Source organism: Eublepharis macularius, chromosome 3, assembly GCF_028583425.1.
Source record: "Eublepharis macularius isolate TG4126 chromosome 3, MPM_Emac_v1.0, whole genome shotgun sequence".
In the NCBI taxonomy this organism is placed as follows: domain Eukaryota; kingdom Metazoa; phylum Chordata; class Lepidosauria; order Squamata; family Eublepharidae; genus Eublepharis; species Eublepharis macularius.
Genome location: NC_072792.1, coordinates 157,789,975 through 157,805,163, shown reverse-complemented (window position 1 = coordinate 157,805,163; position 15,189 = coordinate 157,789,975). Strand labels below are relative to the sequence as shown.

At 41.5% G+C, this 15,189-nt stretch overlaps 1 protein-coding gene across 1 annotated transcript in view; it reads right to left on the bottom strand.

The window, feature by feature from the left end:
- Positions 1-15,189, bottom strand: part of LATS2 (large tumor suppressor kinase 2) — a 50,624-nt gene that overhangs the window by 31,836 nt on the left and 3,599 nt on the right. Inside the window, exon 2 of the mRNA XM_054973611.1 lies at positions 8,556-9,216. Coding sequence (XP_054829586.1) covers positions 8,556-8,897 — 342 coding nt within the window. The 5' untranslated portion in view covers positions 8,898-9,216. The remainder of the gene's footprint in view (positions 1-8,555; positions 9,217-15,189) is intronic.

Sequence of the window (15,189 nt, the reverse complement as noted above, 5' to 3'; positions counted from 1 at the left end):
CTTTTTTGATGTAACCCAGACTGTTTGGGGGCCTGACACATCTAACTATTAGGAAAAGTGGAGGGCTTAGCCAGCCATTAAAAAACCTTCCCAGAGGAACTGCTACACCCTGATACTATTGTGATACCACTTCCTGCTGCATTAGTACTCTTAACCTTTTGGTCAAAAGTGACTTTTTGAGCTTAGGAATGCACAGTTTTTTTTCCCAGTGACCTGCTAAAGCCCTTTCCTCTTTTAATAAAGAAATATCATTCTTACAAGTTTCAACTCAAGAGTAGAGAGCCAAAGCTCAAGGAGGCACACAGAGAGGTTGCAATCAAACAACTGTTAACAATAACCAGTTTTATGTCTCAGTGTAATAACCAGAATGGTCCAGTTCAATAACAAAGTCCCATACACTAAACTGTCATATATTTTCCTATTCCTTTGGTATCCAAGGTGCCTATAGTGGAGCACACACACAAATCTTTCAATCTGTAGTTAACGGAAGCCGCTTGTTCTCTTGCAGGGGAAGAGCAGAGGCGGCATTTCCACCCTGATGGCTACGAGCTTCGCCGGCCCCGTCTCCTTAGGCTCGTTTCAAGAACAGTCTTCTTCCGGCCAATAATTAGTTCTTTCCAATGAACAGTATTCCAACTTCCGTCTCCAGTGTAGTCAATATCAATGGGGCCCATATAATATATATAAAAATAAAAATAGGGAGCCAGTGGTGGTGGACTGGTTAGAGTGCCAGACTAGGATCTGAGTGACCCAGGTTTGAATCCCTGCTTGGCCATGGAAGTGCCCTGGGTAACCTTGGAACAGTCACACACTCTCAGCCCAACCAACCTCACAGGATTGCTGTGAAGATAAAATGGAGGTGAGGAGAATGTGAGCTGCTTTGGGTCCCCATTGGGGGAAAAGGCAGGGTATACTGCAGGAAAATAAATAAAACTTGGAAGATTTTAACAGAAACGGGAGGCAGTAGCTAAGTGACAGAGCATTTGTTTTGCATTTAGAAGTCCCAGCTTCAAACCCCACCATCTCTACTTAAAAGAATCCGGTAATGGCTGATATGAAAGACCTTGACCTGAGAACCTGGAAAACCACTATTAGAGTATTCAATAATGATCTTGACAAGCCTATTTTCTGACTCATTATAAGCAGCTTCATGCTGAACCGTTTTGGTTGCTCACATTATTTATTACTTTCTGGTGTGGAATACAGTATTTGTTTTAGGAGAAAGTAAGTACTACAGCCATAAGCAGAGTTACACCTCTCTGTCCATTTAAGTTAACGCGTTTAAATTAGTGTCTATCTCTAGTTAGGATTACTGTTCACATTTTAGGGGGCCTCAAATTTGGTCTTGAGACATGGGTATAGCCTGTTTCATGAAAAAGTAATGAAGCAACTAATGCTTACTGAGGACAAATTAAATTGCCTCTTGACAAACCAACATTCTCTGGATTAGTGACAGCAAGCTGAGGACCCGTGAAAACTTGTGGCAGTTAGTAGAAATCTTATTCTCTTGGTTGGTCTTCAGCCTCATGCTGAATCTCAGCCACCCCCATCCTTAATTAATTAATTAACATCTCATCTGCCACTTTCCCTCATCTGCTATTGCCCACCTCCTTCCCTCTCTGGCCCCCTTTCTCCCAGTTGCTTCATTTTTCTTTCCTTTCTCCATTCTGACTTTACTTCTTCCCCTCATCTTCCTTGTCATTTCTGACTGCCCATTCCTTCTCCTCTCCTCACCTCTGCAGCAGCCATTTTGACTACTCAAGCAATCCAAAATGGCTGTCTAGATTTTGAGTTAATCTTGTGAGTTATCAGCATTTAAAAACTTACTTTATTCTTTTCTTTTAAATCACAGAATCATAAGAGTTGGAAGGGACCATACAGACCATCTAGTCCAACCCCCTGCCCAGTGCAGGATCAGCCTAAAGCATCTCTGACAAGTATTCATCCAGCCTCTTCTTGAAAATATTCCTTCCTTTTAAAGATTTCTCTTATATTTCTAGAAACTTGCATCCCTTCTGAATCTGGTCTTATTGTGTAGTTTTTTGATCTGCACCAGATGCCAAGAGTATGAATAATGGCAGCAACCTATACTGATTTCACAGATTAGACAAAAACATGACTACAGAAAAAAATGTATTACTATACAGTGTAATTTCCAATGGTTATGAGAACATGTAAGGATAGTCTGCTGAAGAATGCCAGGATATAAACTGGATCCGCTACCCTTCTAAACGTAGCCTAATATACGAGAAACACTGTACATGGCTTTCTGATTATCATCTGCCTTGCCCAAGATTGCCTTTGATTTCTGAATTCTTATACTGCATCATCTGTATGTTTCTTCACTCTGCCACCAGTCAGAACTCTTTGCAATTAAAACTGGGACCAGCAGTCCATGAACCACAGAATAAACAGACCCAACTGCTTAAGTAACAACTTGACCATGAAAACATTGACTTGATTCATGCTAGGTTCTCCTATGAACTTTTCCCCATAATACCATCTGTAATAGCTATCACTGGAAAGTTTATAGTGCTTTTTATTGAAAAAGAAAGCAAATTAAATCATTTAATAGATCATGACATTGCTGACTGCAGGAAATATTGCCAGGAGAATAAACTGAATTAACAAAGCTCATTTTTCATCCAGTGCTCTTTATTTTTATTGCTTCTACTTGGGGTTGGGGAGCAAAAAAGAAGTTTCATCCTTTACTGCCAATTTGCTATTTGTCATGTGCTGAGATTGCTAAAATGAGGGCTTGCAGCAACAGAAATATTTTTTAAGCATACCTAACATTTGCAGACACAGCCTCAAACAAAATATTCTGGCATCAAAATCCATTTTGGGGTAACAGAATTCACCCTGACTAGGTTAATGTGCAACTACTAGCCAAATTACTTGTGAATGCACCTCAACCAGGGAGAGATGTTAGAAAGTTATCAGGGAAACAAGAGGGCTGCACCAGTCACCAGAACGAAAGAAAGCGAGGACAAATGCCCAAGGTGCAGTGAGAAAGTGAAAGCTCTTGGGGATTTTTTAGTATCCATATAATGAAATTTCACTTTCCCATTGTAGCACTGGCATTTGGTCTTCCCTTCTTTCGTCTTTATGAAGTTATTAACAAAAGGGGGGGGGAGACCCTTTTGCACCAGTGGAGAGATGGATGGAGAAATCTTTGGTTTGAAACAGATTTGTTTGTGTATACACATATATATGCACACAAATAAATAAAGAGCTTATGGTGTATTCTTCAACTGCCTTATCCTTTACAACTGAGCTATCAGGCAAGAGTGTGACAAATCAAACACTGTTTCAAGCCTTTTCCCCCTACTCTCTGCTTCCCATCTCCACCTAGGAAACACCTGTCATATCTTTAAAACCTTAAACTGTGGAGGGGGGGCAGAATACTTAAAAGGGTAACCCAACAGTTAAGCTTCAGGACAGCCCCTTCCTCATGTGCCCTTGCTTTATGAAGGCAAACCCAAAAGTGACAGTTGCAGTTCACCTGGAGCCTAGTCTGTATGTGGCTGGTTTTAACCCTTGTGGCAATTTTTTGTTTTAAAAAAATTCCTTTCTCCTGTTCTCAGGTGTCTTTTTTGATTTCAGGGCAAGTTTTGACTGAATGGCGGTTTTTAAAATGTATTGTGCACATGACTCTGGAAGTTAAAAACAGTGTTCGTATATGGAAGAAATAAACAAAAGCCTTCTAACAGCCATTTCCCTGAGGGAACAACAACTTCCCAGTTCAGGCTCCCAGCCCCAAAGGAGACAGAAGCAGATGAATGAGGGCACAATCCGGAACAGGACAGGAAAGCTGCCAAGTTTGTACCCATGCTCGCTTCACTGTTATGCTTATACGATGGTTCAATTGAGAAGGTGAGCTCACAGCTCTGATCTCACAGCTCTGGGAACACACACCTCTGGGAACACACTGCAAAACATACTATTTCTATCCTGTTATTTTTAATATTCTAGTGGTAGTCTATTGGATTGTGGCCTCTTTCAGCCCAATTAATTTATTGTGGCATACAATGTTAGCTCTTGGTAAAATGTGTATTGGTTTTAAGAGTTTCACAAGACACTAATTTTTATGCTATTTTTATAAGGCTCCTGTGCTTTGCAAGTTTTTGACAGTGACAACCAAATCAAATGCTTCTGGAATGCAATTTAAAATGTTGGCCTGAAAAACAAATCCCAAATTTCTCACTGCAGAACAGGTAAGGGAAAGGTTCTCAGATATATTTACAGTATTTACCAATACTGCTTAACTTTGAGTCCCTCCAAAGGCACACCCATTAGACCTAAGACAACCCCTCCTTTAAGGAGAGGGCAGACTTCTGATTATGCGCTCCCACCCACACCCCACGCATGCTGTAATTGGAGATTTCTCGGTTGGTAGCAAACTGCAATTGCTCGTAATATTTGAATTAGGACCTTTTAACAAACGGCCTGTTTCTTGCCTCCAGATTAGGATTCTAAACCACAGGAGAGCGGGAGCCTGAACAAAGATATCTGAGACTCATTCTTGAAGAACTGTATTGTTTTTAACCTCAGCATACACACAGTTCTAGATACTGGTGTTACATATACTCTTCATTTCAGAGAAATCTCCATTCTAAAAGAGAACTCAGTTACTACTAGCTGCAGAACTTAGCTAAATATGTTAAGACACACCCAGATCTATATTGCTAACACACACCAAGTCACCTGAGGAAACATTTACATTCCAGCAGCTAAAGCCAACTGCTCTAGCTTTTTATCCATTCCCATCAATGTAACATTTAGTTGCGGAACCAACAACACTGACAGCTTTTTTCATTCTGGGGTGGTTGGGTAGAATAAACTAGAATCCAACCCCTTCAGGTTAACGAACATATCAAATTATATGCTCAATTGCATCTATTCACTGCAATTAAAATATTTTAAAAGCTACTATCGACAACTGCATGCAGCGTTCCACATCTTAATTGTCTGGGGTGTTTCCAAGTGGATTACTGAGCTGAGAGAAGCTTCTCTACAGTCCTGTGCCAGCTGCACTTTCAAGCCTGGCAAGTTTTCTTTACCAGCCAATGGGCAACAGACATCCTTTCTGATTTCATACTTGCACGCTGAGTAAAGTCATACGTTTTTCTGTTGAACTTTGCAAGTTATGAATTGAAAAATATGTAGTAGCCTGCACCACTCAGGAAAAACATTGGGCAAGCACAACAGGCTCTTCGTTTCAGCCAACCCTGAAAGAATAGTATGCACATCAATGTGAGTTACAGCCAGCAGCTGGTGGAAGAACTAAGTTAAATTTTTTGTAAAGGCCTCCTTTGTGCGGGCATTATTTATAATGAGTTGGCTCTGAAGAATTATGAGTGGGGCAGGGCGGGGGGGGGGGGAATAGCTATTGCTTTCCCGCAAGTGTTTGTGCAAGAAGATGTGCAAGAATTCACTTAGCACCATTTCACTTACTCATATGGTTTTTATGCCACCCTTTTGTTCCGGGAGCTCAGGGCAACAGCCATCCCTTCCAGTTTTGATATCACAACACTCACATGAGGTAAGTTAGGCTCAGAGAGAGTGGCTGGCCCGAGGTCACCCAGTGAGCTTCATGACAAGGATTCGAACCCAGACTACAAAGGTAGTTCTAGTCAGTTCTGTAAAAGTTCTTATGCCCTTGCTTGGGCATGAAGCTAGGCAAATTTTTTGCACAGCCTCTTGCACACACATAAATATATCTTTGAATTGGGTTTCTGATGGGTAGTCATGGTGGAAGAACAAGATTCAAATCCAGTAACACTTTATAGACCAACAAGGTTTCCAGGGCATAATCTTTTAAGAGTCATATCTGATGTAGGGAGCCTGGACAAACACCCTGGAAATCTGTTGGTCTTTAAGGTGCTACTGGACTCAAATCTTTGGATTTAGTTTCACTTTTTTGGTTTGGTGTCATAAAAACAGCTTCTCCATAGGTAATTTCTACACACAAACCAACCTAATATTTCACAAACCAACCTAATATTTATACACTGCTTAATCTCGTAATGTAAGATCATCTTTTTGGATCTTTTGGGGATTGAACAGTGACCAAGAAAGCTTTTTCTAAGTAAGCCTGAGAGAAGGAGAATGGTGCCTCCAGGAAATAGATCACTCGCTTGATTCAATCCCCATCCACCCCCATTATTGAAGCTCATTTGGCAAGTTGCGTGGTGGCTATTAAAAATGGCCATTTCTACTAAGGTGGCATTTGCATGAAAATGAGTGAAATTAACACCGTTTTGTCCTAACTCTCTTTTCTTTGCATTCCTTTCCCTCCACCCCTCCTTCTTTTGCTCCCTCAACAACAGAGGTTATTGTTATGGTAAAAAAATGGGAAAAAATTAAAAGAAAAACAAAAAATGCCATTTCTGCGTGAAATGAAGACAAAGAATAATTATGACTAATCCAATTAACCTCTTCCTTGGCTATTAAATAGAGCAGTTCATTATGATCTTGTTTGGAACGTTTAAAACTGCAGCAGAAATGTGTGTGCGTTATGCGCCATCAAGTCGTCTCCGACCTATGGCGACCCTATGAATGAAAGACCTCCAAAATGTTCTATCATTAGCAGACTTGGTCAGATCCTGCAAACTGGAGGACGTGGCTTCTTTTATTGAGTCAAGCCATCTCATTTTAGGTCTTCCTCTTTTCCTGCTGCCTTCAGTGATAACTAATAAATGGCATGATCCTTTGAGTCCTTCTGAAACAGACTAGGAGTAAAACAGGGCAAGTTTCTAAGGCTTCGAACTTACTAACTTCAAGCTGGTGAGAGAGCACAGACAACATACTGATTAGGTATTGAAAGGCTAGGTATGGCCTTTATTGGTTAATACAAAAAGACCCATCATTGCAACCTGCTGCTGTAGCATAGCAGTTAAGCGACTGGGCTGCAAATCAGCACTCCACTGGTTCAACTCCTGCGAGTGCCATGAGGTCAGTAGATGGCCTTGGGTAAGCCATTCTTCTCAGCCCCAGCTCCCCAGCTGTATTATGGGAATAAGAAAAGCACTGTTCTGGGTGGAGCACTAACCTGCATAGAAGAGCCATTGCTATTGTTATTAACCTAGCAGGAGACCCTTCCATCCACAGACTTTGCACTCATCTGCAAGATCCATCTTAGTGACCGCTGTACTATTTTCTCAGGGCCATCCTAAATAGAGTTACACCCTTCAACATTCTCTGAAGTCAATCAGGTTTAACATTGCTTAAAATTTAGGGCAGCCACCTCTGGATTGGGAATTTCCTGCAGAGCTGGGGTTGGAGTCTGGAGAGGTCAGGGTTTAGAGAGGGCTCTCATCAGGGTATAATGCCACAGGGTGCACCCTCCAAAGCAGCCATTTTCTCCAGTGGATCTTTGTAGTTTGGCAACCAGTTGTAATTCCAGGAGATCTCCACCTCCTACCTAGAGTTTGGTGACCCTATCAGAACTGCACTGGGCACCTGTCACTGAAAGTTGATCTTGCTTTCTCTTGTTTGTTTAGCTCCACACTGGTTTTGGTTACTTGCAGCACCATCCTAAGCACATTCACATCCTTTGATGTCAATGAGCTTGGACAAGTATAACACTGCTTTGGACGGCATGGCTGTCTATATATTACATAGAATGCAGTGACGATTACAAAGAAGATATAAATGCATACAGGGGTTTTGGAGCGTTGCAATCATTTCCCATTAAGTGTGCAATTGCTATTTCTTCAGAAATACATATAATTTCAAATACATTTTTAAGAATAAAACCAGGAAGTTGTTCAGCCTCTATTTTTTTTTGCAAGTGAAGAGCTGCTGTTACACATGACAAGGCTCCTCCAAGAAGTAATTCCGTGTAGACACTGATGTGAATCTAAGATGTAACTCAAGGTGTGTGAATGAAGCAGAATGCAGTCACACCCACAGGACTAACACAAATTCCAACACACATCACTTCTTGCTAAAAATTTCCTCAGATGTGAACCAGTACAGTCCAGTAGTGGCTGCACTGAGAAAAATTTCTCTCCCTCTAGACTGAATTAACCTCTTCTGTTACCTGACTAGAACAATATTCTTGTACCTGCAAAGGGGAGTCCCTAGATGCATGCATGAAAATGGGCTCATTAGGCTTTGAATGAAATGCATAGTATGGGCAAGCTGGTGGAACAATGTGTTATCCACCTATTACTCTACCTTTCCTCCAAGGACTTCAGGATAGCATACGTGGTTCTCCCCTCTCCATTTTATCCTTTCAACAACCTTGTGACAGGTTAGACAAAAACAGAGACAGTGAGCTTCCTGACAGAGTGGGGATTTGAACTGAAGTCTTAGTGAACTTAATCCAGCACTCCTAACACTACACTATACTGACTCTCCCTGACCTCAACTCCACCTGGCTTAGTGAATGCATAGCTGTTTCAAAGCACAAGCTCTGTGGCTATCAGGCATGTCCTGTGTACATGCTCAGTAGCAATTTAGCAGTACATCAGTCTTTCCTGCAGAACCAGTCGCTAACAACACAGGTACAGATTTTCAGAGTCAGCCTGTTCTAGATTCACACTTACCTGATCACATCCTGCATGTACCAGTTCCTGCAGCATCTGTCTGTTCACTTCCACAGTGGCAGAGGTGGCATCCAACTCATTAGCAAAGGGCAGCAAAGAATACCTGATTTCTCGCAGTGCTTTCTGGTAAGGTCCAAACTTGGCACCAGGTCTCATCTGCTGCTGCCTGGCACCATCTTTCCCTACTACAACTTTAGGATCCAGAGAAGTTTCGTTGCCTGATCCGACAGGTAATCCTTGACTGGAAGATTTGGTGGGCTGTTTCAAACCTTCTCGAATTTCCTGCAATCTCTGCCTGCTGTTCCCAGAGTAAGTGGTGGCAGGAAAAGTCTTTGGCCTCATGTTTAATCCAGTTTTGTTTCAGCATAAAATACCAACTTCTTTTGCACCCAATCAAGGAGACATTCAATACTGTTTTTCTCTTGAGAATATCAGTTTGCTACAAAACATAATCCCTTGATGTTCCAATCTAGACTGCAAACCCCCCTGGGGCAAGAACCATGCAGCACACTTCTATGTTCTGTACAGCATCTGGCACAATGACGAAGCTAAACAAATCTTAAATAGTGGTAGGTATTGCTACTCTTCTTCATCTCACAAGTTTTGCAGATCCTAAACTCAGGGGAAACCCCTGAAACTTCATCCTGCTGTTTGCCAATGTCTGAAAGAGAGAAAAAAAGAAAGCATATAGATTGTCACGCAATTCTTCTTGCTTTTTAAAACATGTCAATACAAGAGCCAGGTGTGGTATACAGTTATTATTTCTTTGTTACATTTAATTCCTTGGACTTTATAACAAAAACCCAATAAGTGAACAATAAGAGGTAAAAACCAACACAGAAATACATCATGGTTAAAACAGTCCAACAAGTTTCACACTAAATCTGTCAAATAATAAACTAAATATTTAACAGATTTCCCTAAACAAGGTCTTAATGTGGTTCCTTAAATCAAACATTATCAGGCTTCAATTGATGACCAAGTGCCATAAATGTGGGTCAACAAAAGTATTCAGCCGTGAGAGTATTGGACTTGAACCAGGAAACCCAGGTTCAAATGCCCACTTTGCTGTGAAACTTACTAGGTAGTCTTGCGCAAGACTCTCTTCTATTAACCTAACTTGATTGCACCAAGAGAATGAGAGGGTGAGCACGGGATCACGCACACACAGTCACATCTTCAGACAAATGGTGAGAATGTGCAATGAACAGCCGGAACTTAAAATCATCCCTTAAGCAGTAGCAGCAAAACAACAAGAACAGAACCACCCAGTTTAAACGTAATCAAGAAGTGTTTTCCAACATTATAGCTGGCCAAAAAACTGAGACGAAAAGACCGCACCGTGCTGAACCTGCGGCCTCACTCGACTGTGAAAAGCACACAGAATGGAGTGGAAAGGCTGCTGTGCAAAGGCAATATTGCATCGAATCATTCTAGTTAATGTGACTCAGAGTTAGGCAACCACGATAGTGCGGCTCAGCTAGCCAAAGTCTTTCTTGAGCCAAAGGCAAGCTGAGAATTCCTATCCACAGCAAATGTCAATACCCTATCCCTTCCCCCCCCACACACACACATCAATGCAATACTGCAATAAATACATGTACACGGAGATACTAGTTTGAACAGAAGACCGAAAGGTCATACCTTAAGCAGTTCCCACAGAAAATGGGAGACAACACTGTGTCCCACACCAACCATGCTGCACACAGACGTGATCTGACACAGACACCAAACCACAAAGAAGCCAGAGAAAGGACAATACTAAGCAGGAAGCATGCTGAATAAAAGGAGACAACAGAGCAAATACCAGACTGTCATAAACCACAGAATGCTGAGTTCAGTGGGAGAGCATGGCTGAGGAAGTACAGCATCAACCTTTAGCGCACACCTACGAGATCCGGGCCCAAGGCTGCCCCATGAGTCCAGGAATAGGTATCCATGCTAGGGTGGCAATTCTAAGACCTGCCTTTATCCACCACTGGCCTCTTAACTAGGTTCCCCTCGGGGGGGGGGGGGACACAAACGCAGCTACAAACTAATAAATCGCGTTTTCAGTGTTTCTGTTCTCCTGTACCATGCCCATTCATTTTAACAACAAGTACACAGAAGTTCCCGGAAGGCTGTGTCTCCATTGTTAAGAGTCTTACCTCCAGATCCTAAGCAAATTTACACAGATGTCCTGCCAGTTTCAGCGGAATTAACTTCCAGGTAACTGTGCTAGGGAGCAAGACCTTTTCCTTCATTACCTCCGAATTAATTTCTCTTTTAAAAGAAATTAAAAACCCAGCCCTTAGAAAAGGAGGGGGGACCACCAAAGTATATATATGAAAAACTCATGCTGAGGGCGAGACTTCCATCAGCTCAAAGACTTAATAGCTACAGTACACACAGCTGGCGCAAACGGTCCACATTCCTCTGGCGGAAAGCCCAAACCTGCAGGATCAGCAGGGTAGGCGGGATGGAACGATTCACTCTCCAGAGCCACAGGGAAATATACAGGCTTCAAGCTGGTGCCAAAAGAGGCAAGGAGGTGCCCCTATACAAAAGGCGGATTGCATAGCAATCAGAAAAGGTGACCCTTCGGTTCAAGACCTATGCCACATGCTAAAAGCAAAACCTAGCACTGATGGCCAAAATGACTCCTTTCCATTTTTACATTTGCAAACTGCATTCAATCTTTTTCTTTCTCTCTCTCTTTTTTTACAACGCATCATTGCCTACAGTAAAGCGTGATTCAGGTCCTGTAGCACCTTAACAATCAACTCAATTTCCAGGGTATAAACTTTTGAGAGCATGACTCTTGAAATCTCATACCCCAGACATCAAGTTGGTCTTTAAGGTGCTACTGAACCCGAATCTTGCTCTTCTACTACAGACCAACATGACTACCTATCTAAAACTGCAGTAAAGCATGACTTACATCAACACACATGATTTTAAATCCTCTTCCTTCCACTGCCCACTTAACTTGATTTCTGATTTTTCAGATGTTTACCTTTTTGTATTTCCTTAGTTCTTTTACACCTTTTACACAACAGACTTTAGTGGATCTTAGCACAAAACCAGACCCCCTATGGCAGCTAACCAACATCCTGCTTGATACTTCCCTCCCCTCTCTGCCCAGAAGTCCCAAGAATTACAGATTGTACAAAGGAAGTCGTGATGGAGCAGCCACGATAATGTCATATTGTACTGCAATCCCCTGTTGCCAGCCCATGAAAGAGAATCCTCCTACACACATGCATACAAAGGCCAGGAAGGGGCTACCCATGTAGGAGAACTTTGCATACAGTCTAAAAGGCGGAAGATGCGCTTGTGGGTGAGCCACGCACACACAAACTGCAAACACACAACTGGAGGTTTGCTTTTACACATCACCACAGCAGCATTTCCTGCTGAGAAATTTCTCTTTAAAAAGCAGGTGGGAGAACAACTGCAGTAAAACTGCGATGGCACCACACCTTCTTTCCTTATTTTCAATGCAAGTAAGACAAGAGATTTAATATTTATTATACTGCATTTGTAAGCTGTCAGAATTCGTTTTCAGAGCAACTCTGTTATTCAAAAGCCCCGTACAAAGGGCAACTAAAACACATTCCACGGGGAGAGGGACTCCACCAATTTATCTACACATTACAAAGTCCTTGTGTTTGTTGAGGAACAACATGAGAACTTTGCATCACACGCATTATGGGAGTTTTATGCTGCCCAGACACACATTGGCTCTTTTCTCTTTGCAACTACAGCACAGAGAGGGAAGCCGTTTTAGCCACCCCTACACATTCACCGTTTCTGCATCCGCAAACTACCCGATGGAGCCCGTTGACTCTGTTGTAAAAATCATGTTACATATGTGGTTATGTTTCACAATGGACCTCACAGCACCTCCAAAGTGCACTTTGAGGACACAAAAACAGGAGGGAATTGGAGGTTATAGCCGCTTCTCCCTGCATACTGTGGTCGCAAACAGAAAAAAGATTGTGTTCTCCTGTGGGGCACAATGCTCCCATTTCACCTGTGATACGAAGTCCTCAGGTTGTTTCCCCAAATGAAAGGACTGCATACTGTGTAGATGGATCCTCAGCAGAACCATGTGCTGACATGACAGAGGAGAGTCTGGTTGCTTTCAGATGAGCAAAGGCAAAAAGGGCTCACCATCCCCTCAGCTTAACTACTCCAACCAAGATCTTCATCCAAAGCACAAACTCACTCCCCTTTGACATTCTCCTGAAGCCAGTATTTAATGACAGCCCTTTTCAGCTGGGAAAACAGGGTCCTGGCACAGCTCTTGAAACTAAGGCTCAGTTCACAGCGACAAAAGAACAGCAATATTGTCCCATGAAATGAAACTGCTCGGAGGCTACTCAGTGGAGGAAGATGTTCTGTGTAGGAGAGGAGCCCCACCATTCAGAGAAGTTTCTCCCGCCAGTTCTAATAGTTTTCACTGTGCCACAACAAACTGCTGAATAAAGAGTCTGTGAGGGTATGGTGAAAACTTCCAGACACGCACTCGCCTTTTAAAGAGACACCATGCTGCTGCCGCCGCTGCTCATGTGAGTCTGGCCGCAGCCATTTCCAGTCACTATACCAGGTGAGAGATTTTCTGCAGCCAAACTGTCGGAAACAATTTTAGGCACCTTGAAAATATTCCTAGAAAATAATGAAGTCTTTTGATTCTTTAGCAAGGCATATGCTGGGTGTGAGCAAGGGTATGCTATTCCCTTGCTTAAAACTAAGGAACAAGAATAGCCCATCTTCCTCCATCCACATTTTTTAAACCTCCAACTATGATCCCAAGGTACCTAGCGCTCAGAGCAAAGTCCCCCTTCTTCCTCCAACAGATTCTTGTACCCTAAACACGTTTTCCTCTGCCCTTCAAAAATTCTCTGTATACATGACATTATCAATCTCATTAGTCAAGACTTTTCTCTAAAGCAAAGAGTCTCTCATTACTCATCAAAATGTAATGATCCGCCTGAAATGTAAGAGAAATTAGCCAAGTAATACCAATTTACAGGAAATATTTAGATTACTGGCAGAGACATAGGATGGAAAAATTTCCAGTGACATTTTCCCCTCATAGAAAAGTTTCCATTTCTGAAGACTTATTGTTTCATCAAAATAGCAACAACAAATGGATTACATTACTTACATAGTATCAGGCAAATCTTATAGTTTCAATGCTGCAATGACTGTATTTCCCCCCCCCCCCCCAGTGGATTACCCTTAGGAATTTTGTGAGAGATTATATGTATATTGATTTATAAATGTAGGAAGGGAAGAGATGTCCAATGACAAATGCATATAATAATCCAAACACAAAATCAAGTTACAAATTCATCTGATTTGCTGTGCAGGTCAAATAAAAGCAAAGCTAAAATCCTTATATGACTCTGATCTGCAACTAACAAATAATGCTATGGAATCTCCTCATAGTTTATGTGGAAGAGAGTTAAATTGTGTTGAAATTACTGAAATCATGTCCACGGCGTAGCATGCACAGTTCTTTGGATGTATTAAAATCAGTGTATAAACAGGTTTCAGTACGTTTAGTTTTTTCTTACATTTAAACAATGGAAAGGAAGTACATGTTATATTATCTTTCAATTTTACAAATATTTTTTCCAATTAAAACAATTTCCACATATAGCTTTGAATATAACATTTAAACCAAACTTTTTCCTCCCCCCGCCCCAAATAAAATATTTCAGTTCAAGTACTTGTTGCTCTGGGGATGTAAAATTAACATGGGATATTTTTTTTAAAGATTGCTTAACAAATTTGAGGGCAACAGAAATGTTTCCAGTTCGTATTTTTCTGGAATACCCACATTACCAATTACTGAGAATAAATTAATTCAAATAAATAGGAAGAAAGACGTATCTTTTAAATTTAAGTGATGAAAGGTAGAAACTATGACTCTATGATTTTCACTAAATTCTACCATTTTATTGGATGGCCTGTTGTAACTACCAAGATTTGCAAATGGTTTTATATGTGCTGGTCGTAGACTGTAATAATAAACCTGAACCTGAACTATCAAGATTGGTTTCCTTAAGATGAAACACCAAAAAGTTTCATCTCACTGAAACTTAAAACACCTGCTTAAATAGCTTCAAGTCAGAACCCAGAAATACCAGCTTCAAATGTCTTTACCAAACCATCCAATTTCAGTCCCTTTCCCAGACAAAAACTCTTCAGAGCTAAAATTCTCTTTTTGATGAACAGCAACAAGAAGCCAGATGAAACCAAAGAAAAAATCCAAGTCTGTGCACAAAGTAACACATTCAAACAACGGTTCGTCTGTGCACCAGCATCTCCTGCCCAGGATCAGGAGGAACAAGACAAGTAACAAAAGAGGGCCTGGTGGTACATTGCATCCATGAACATGAGAAATTAGCAGAACATGGGGGTAACGTTCAACTTTTTCTATTTTACTGCTGTGCTCATCTTCTAATTGCAGGGAACTTCTTAAGATCGGAATAGTTCCAAAAGAAGATTCACCACCTGGAACCCAGTGCAGTCCATTCTACTATCTTAGCCTCCTACATGTGTGAACCAGGCCACAGACTCTAACCTGTGGTTAACCTTGGATCTGAGGTACATCCAACATTAATATGACTTGTATTACCTG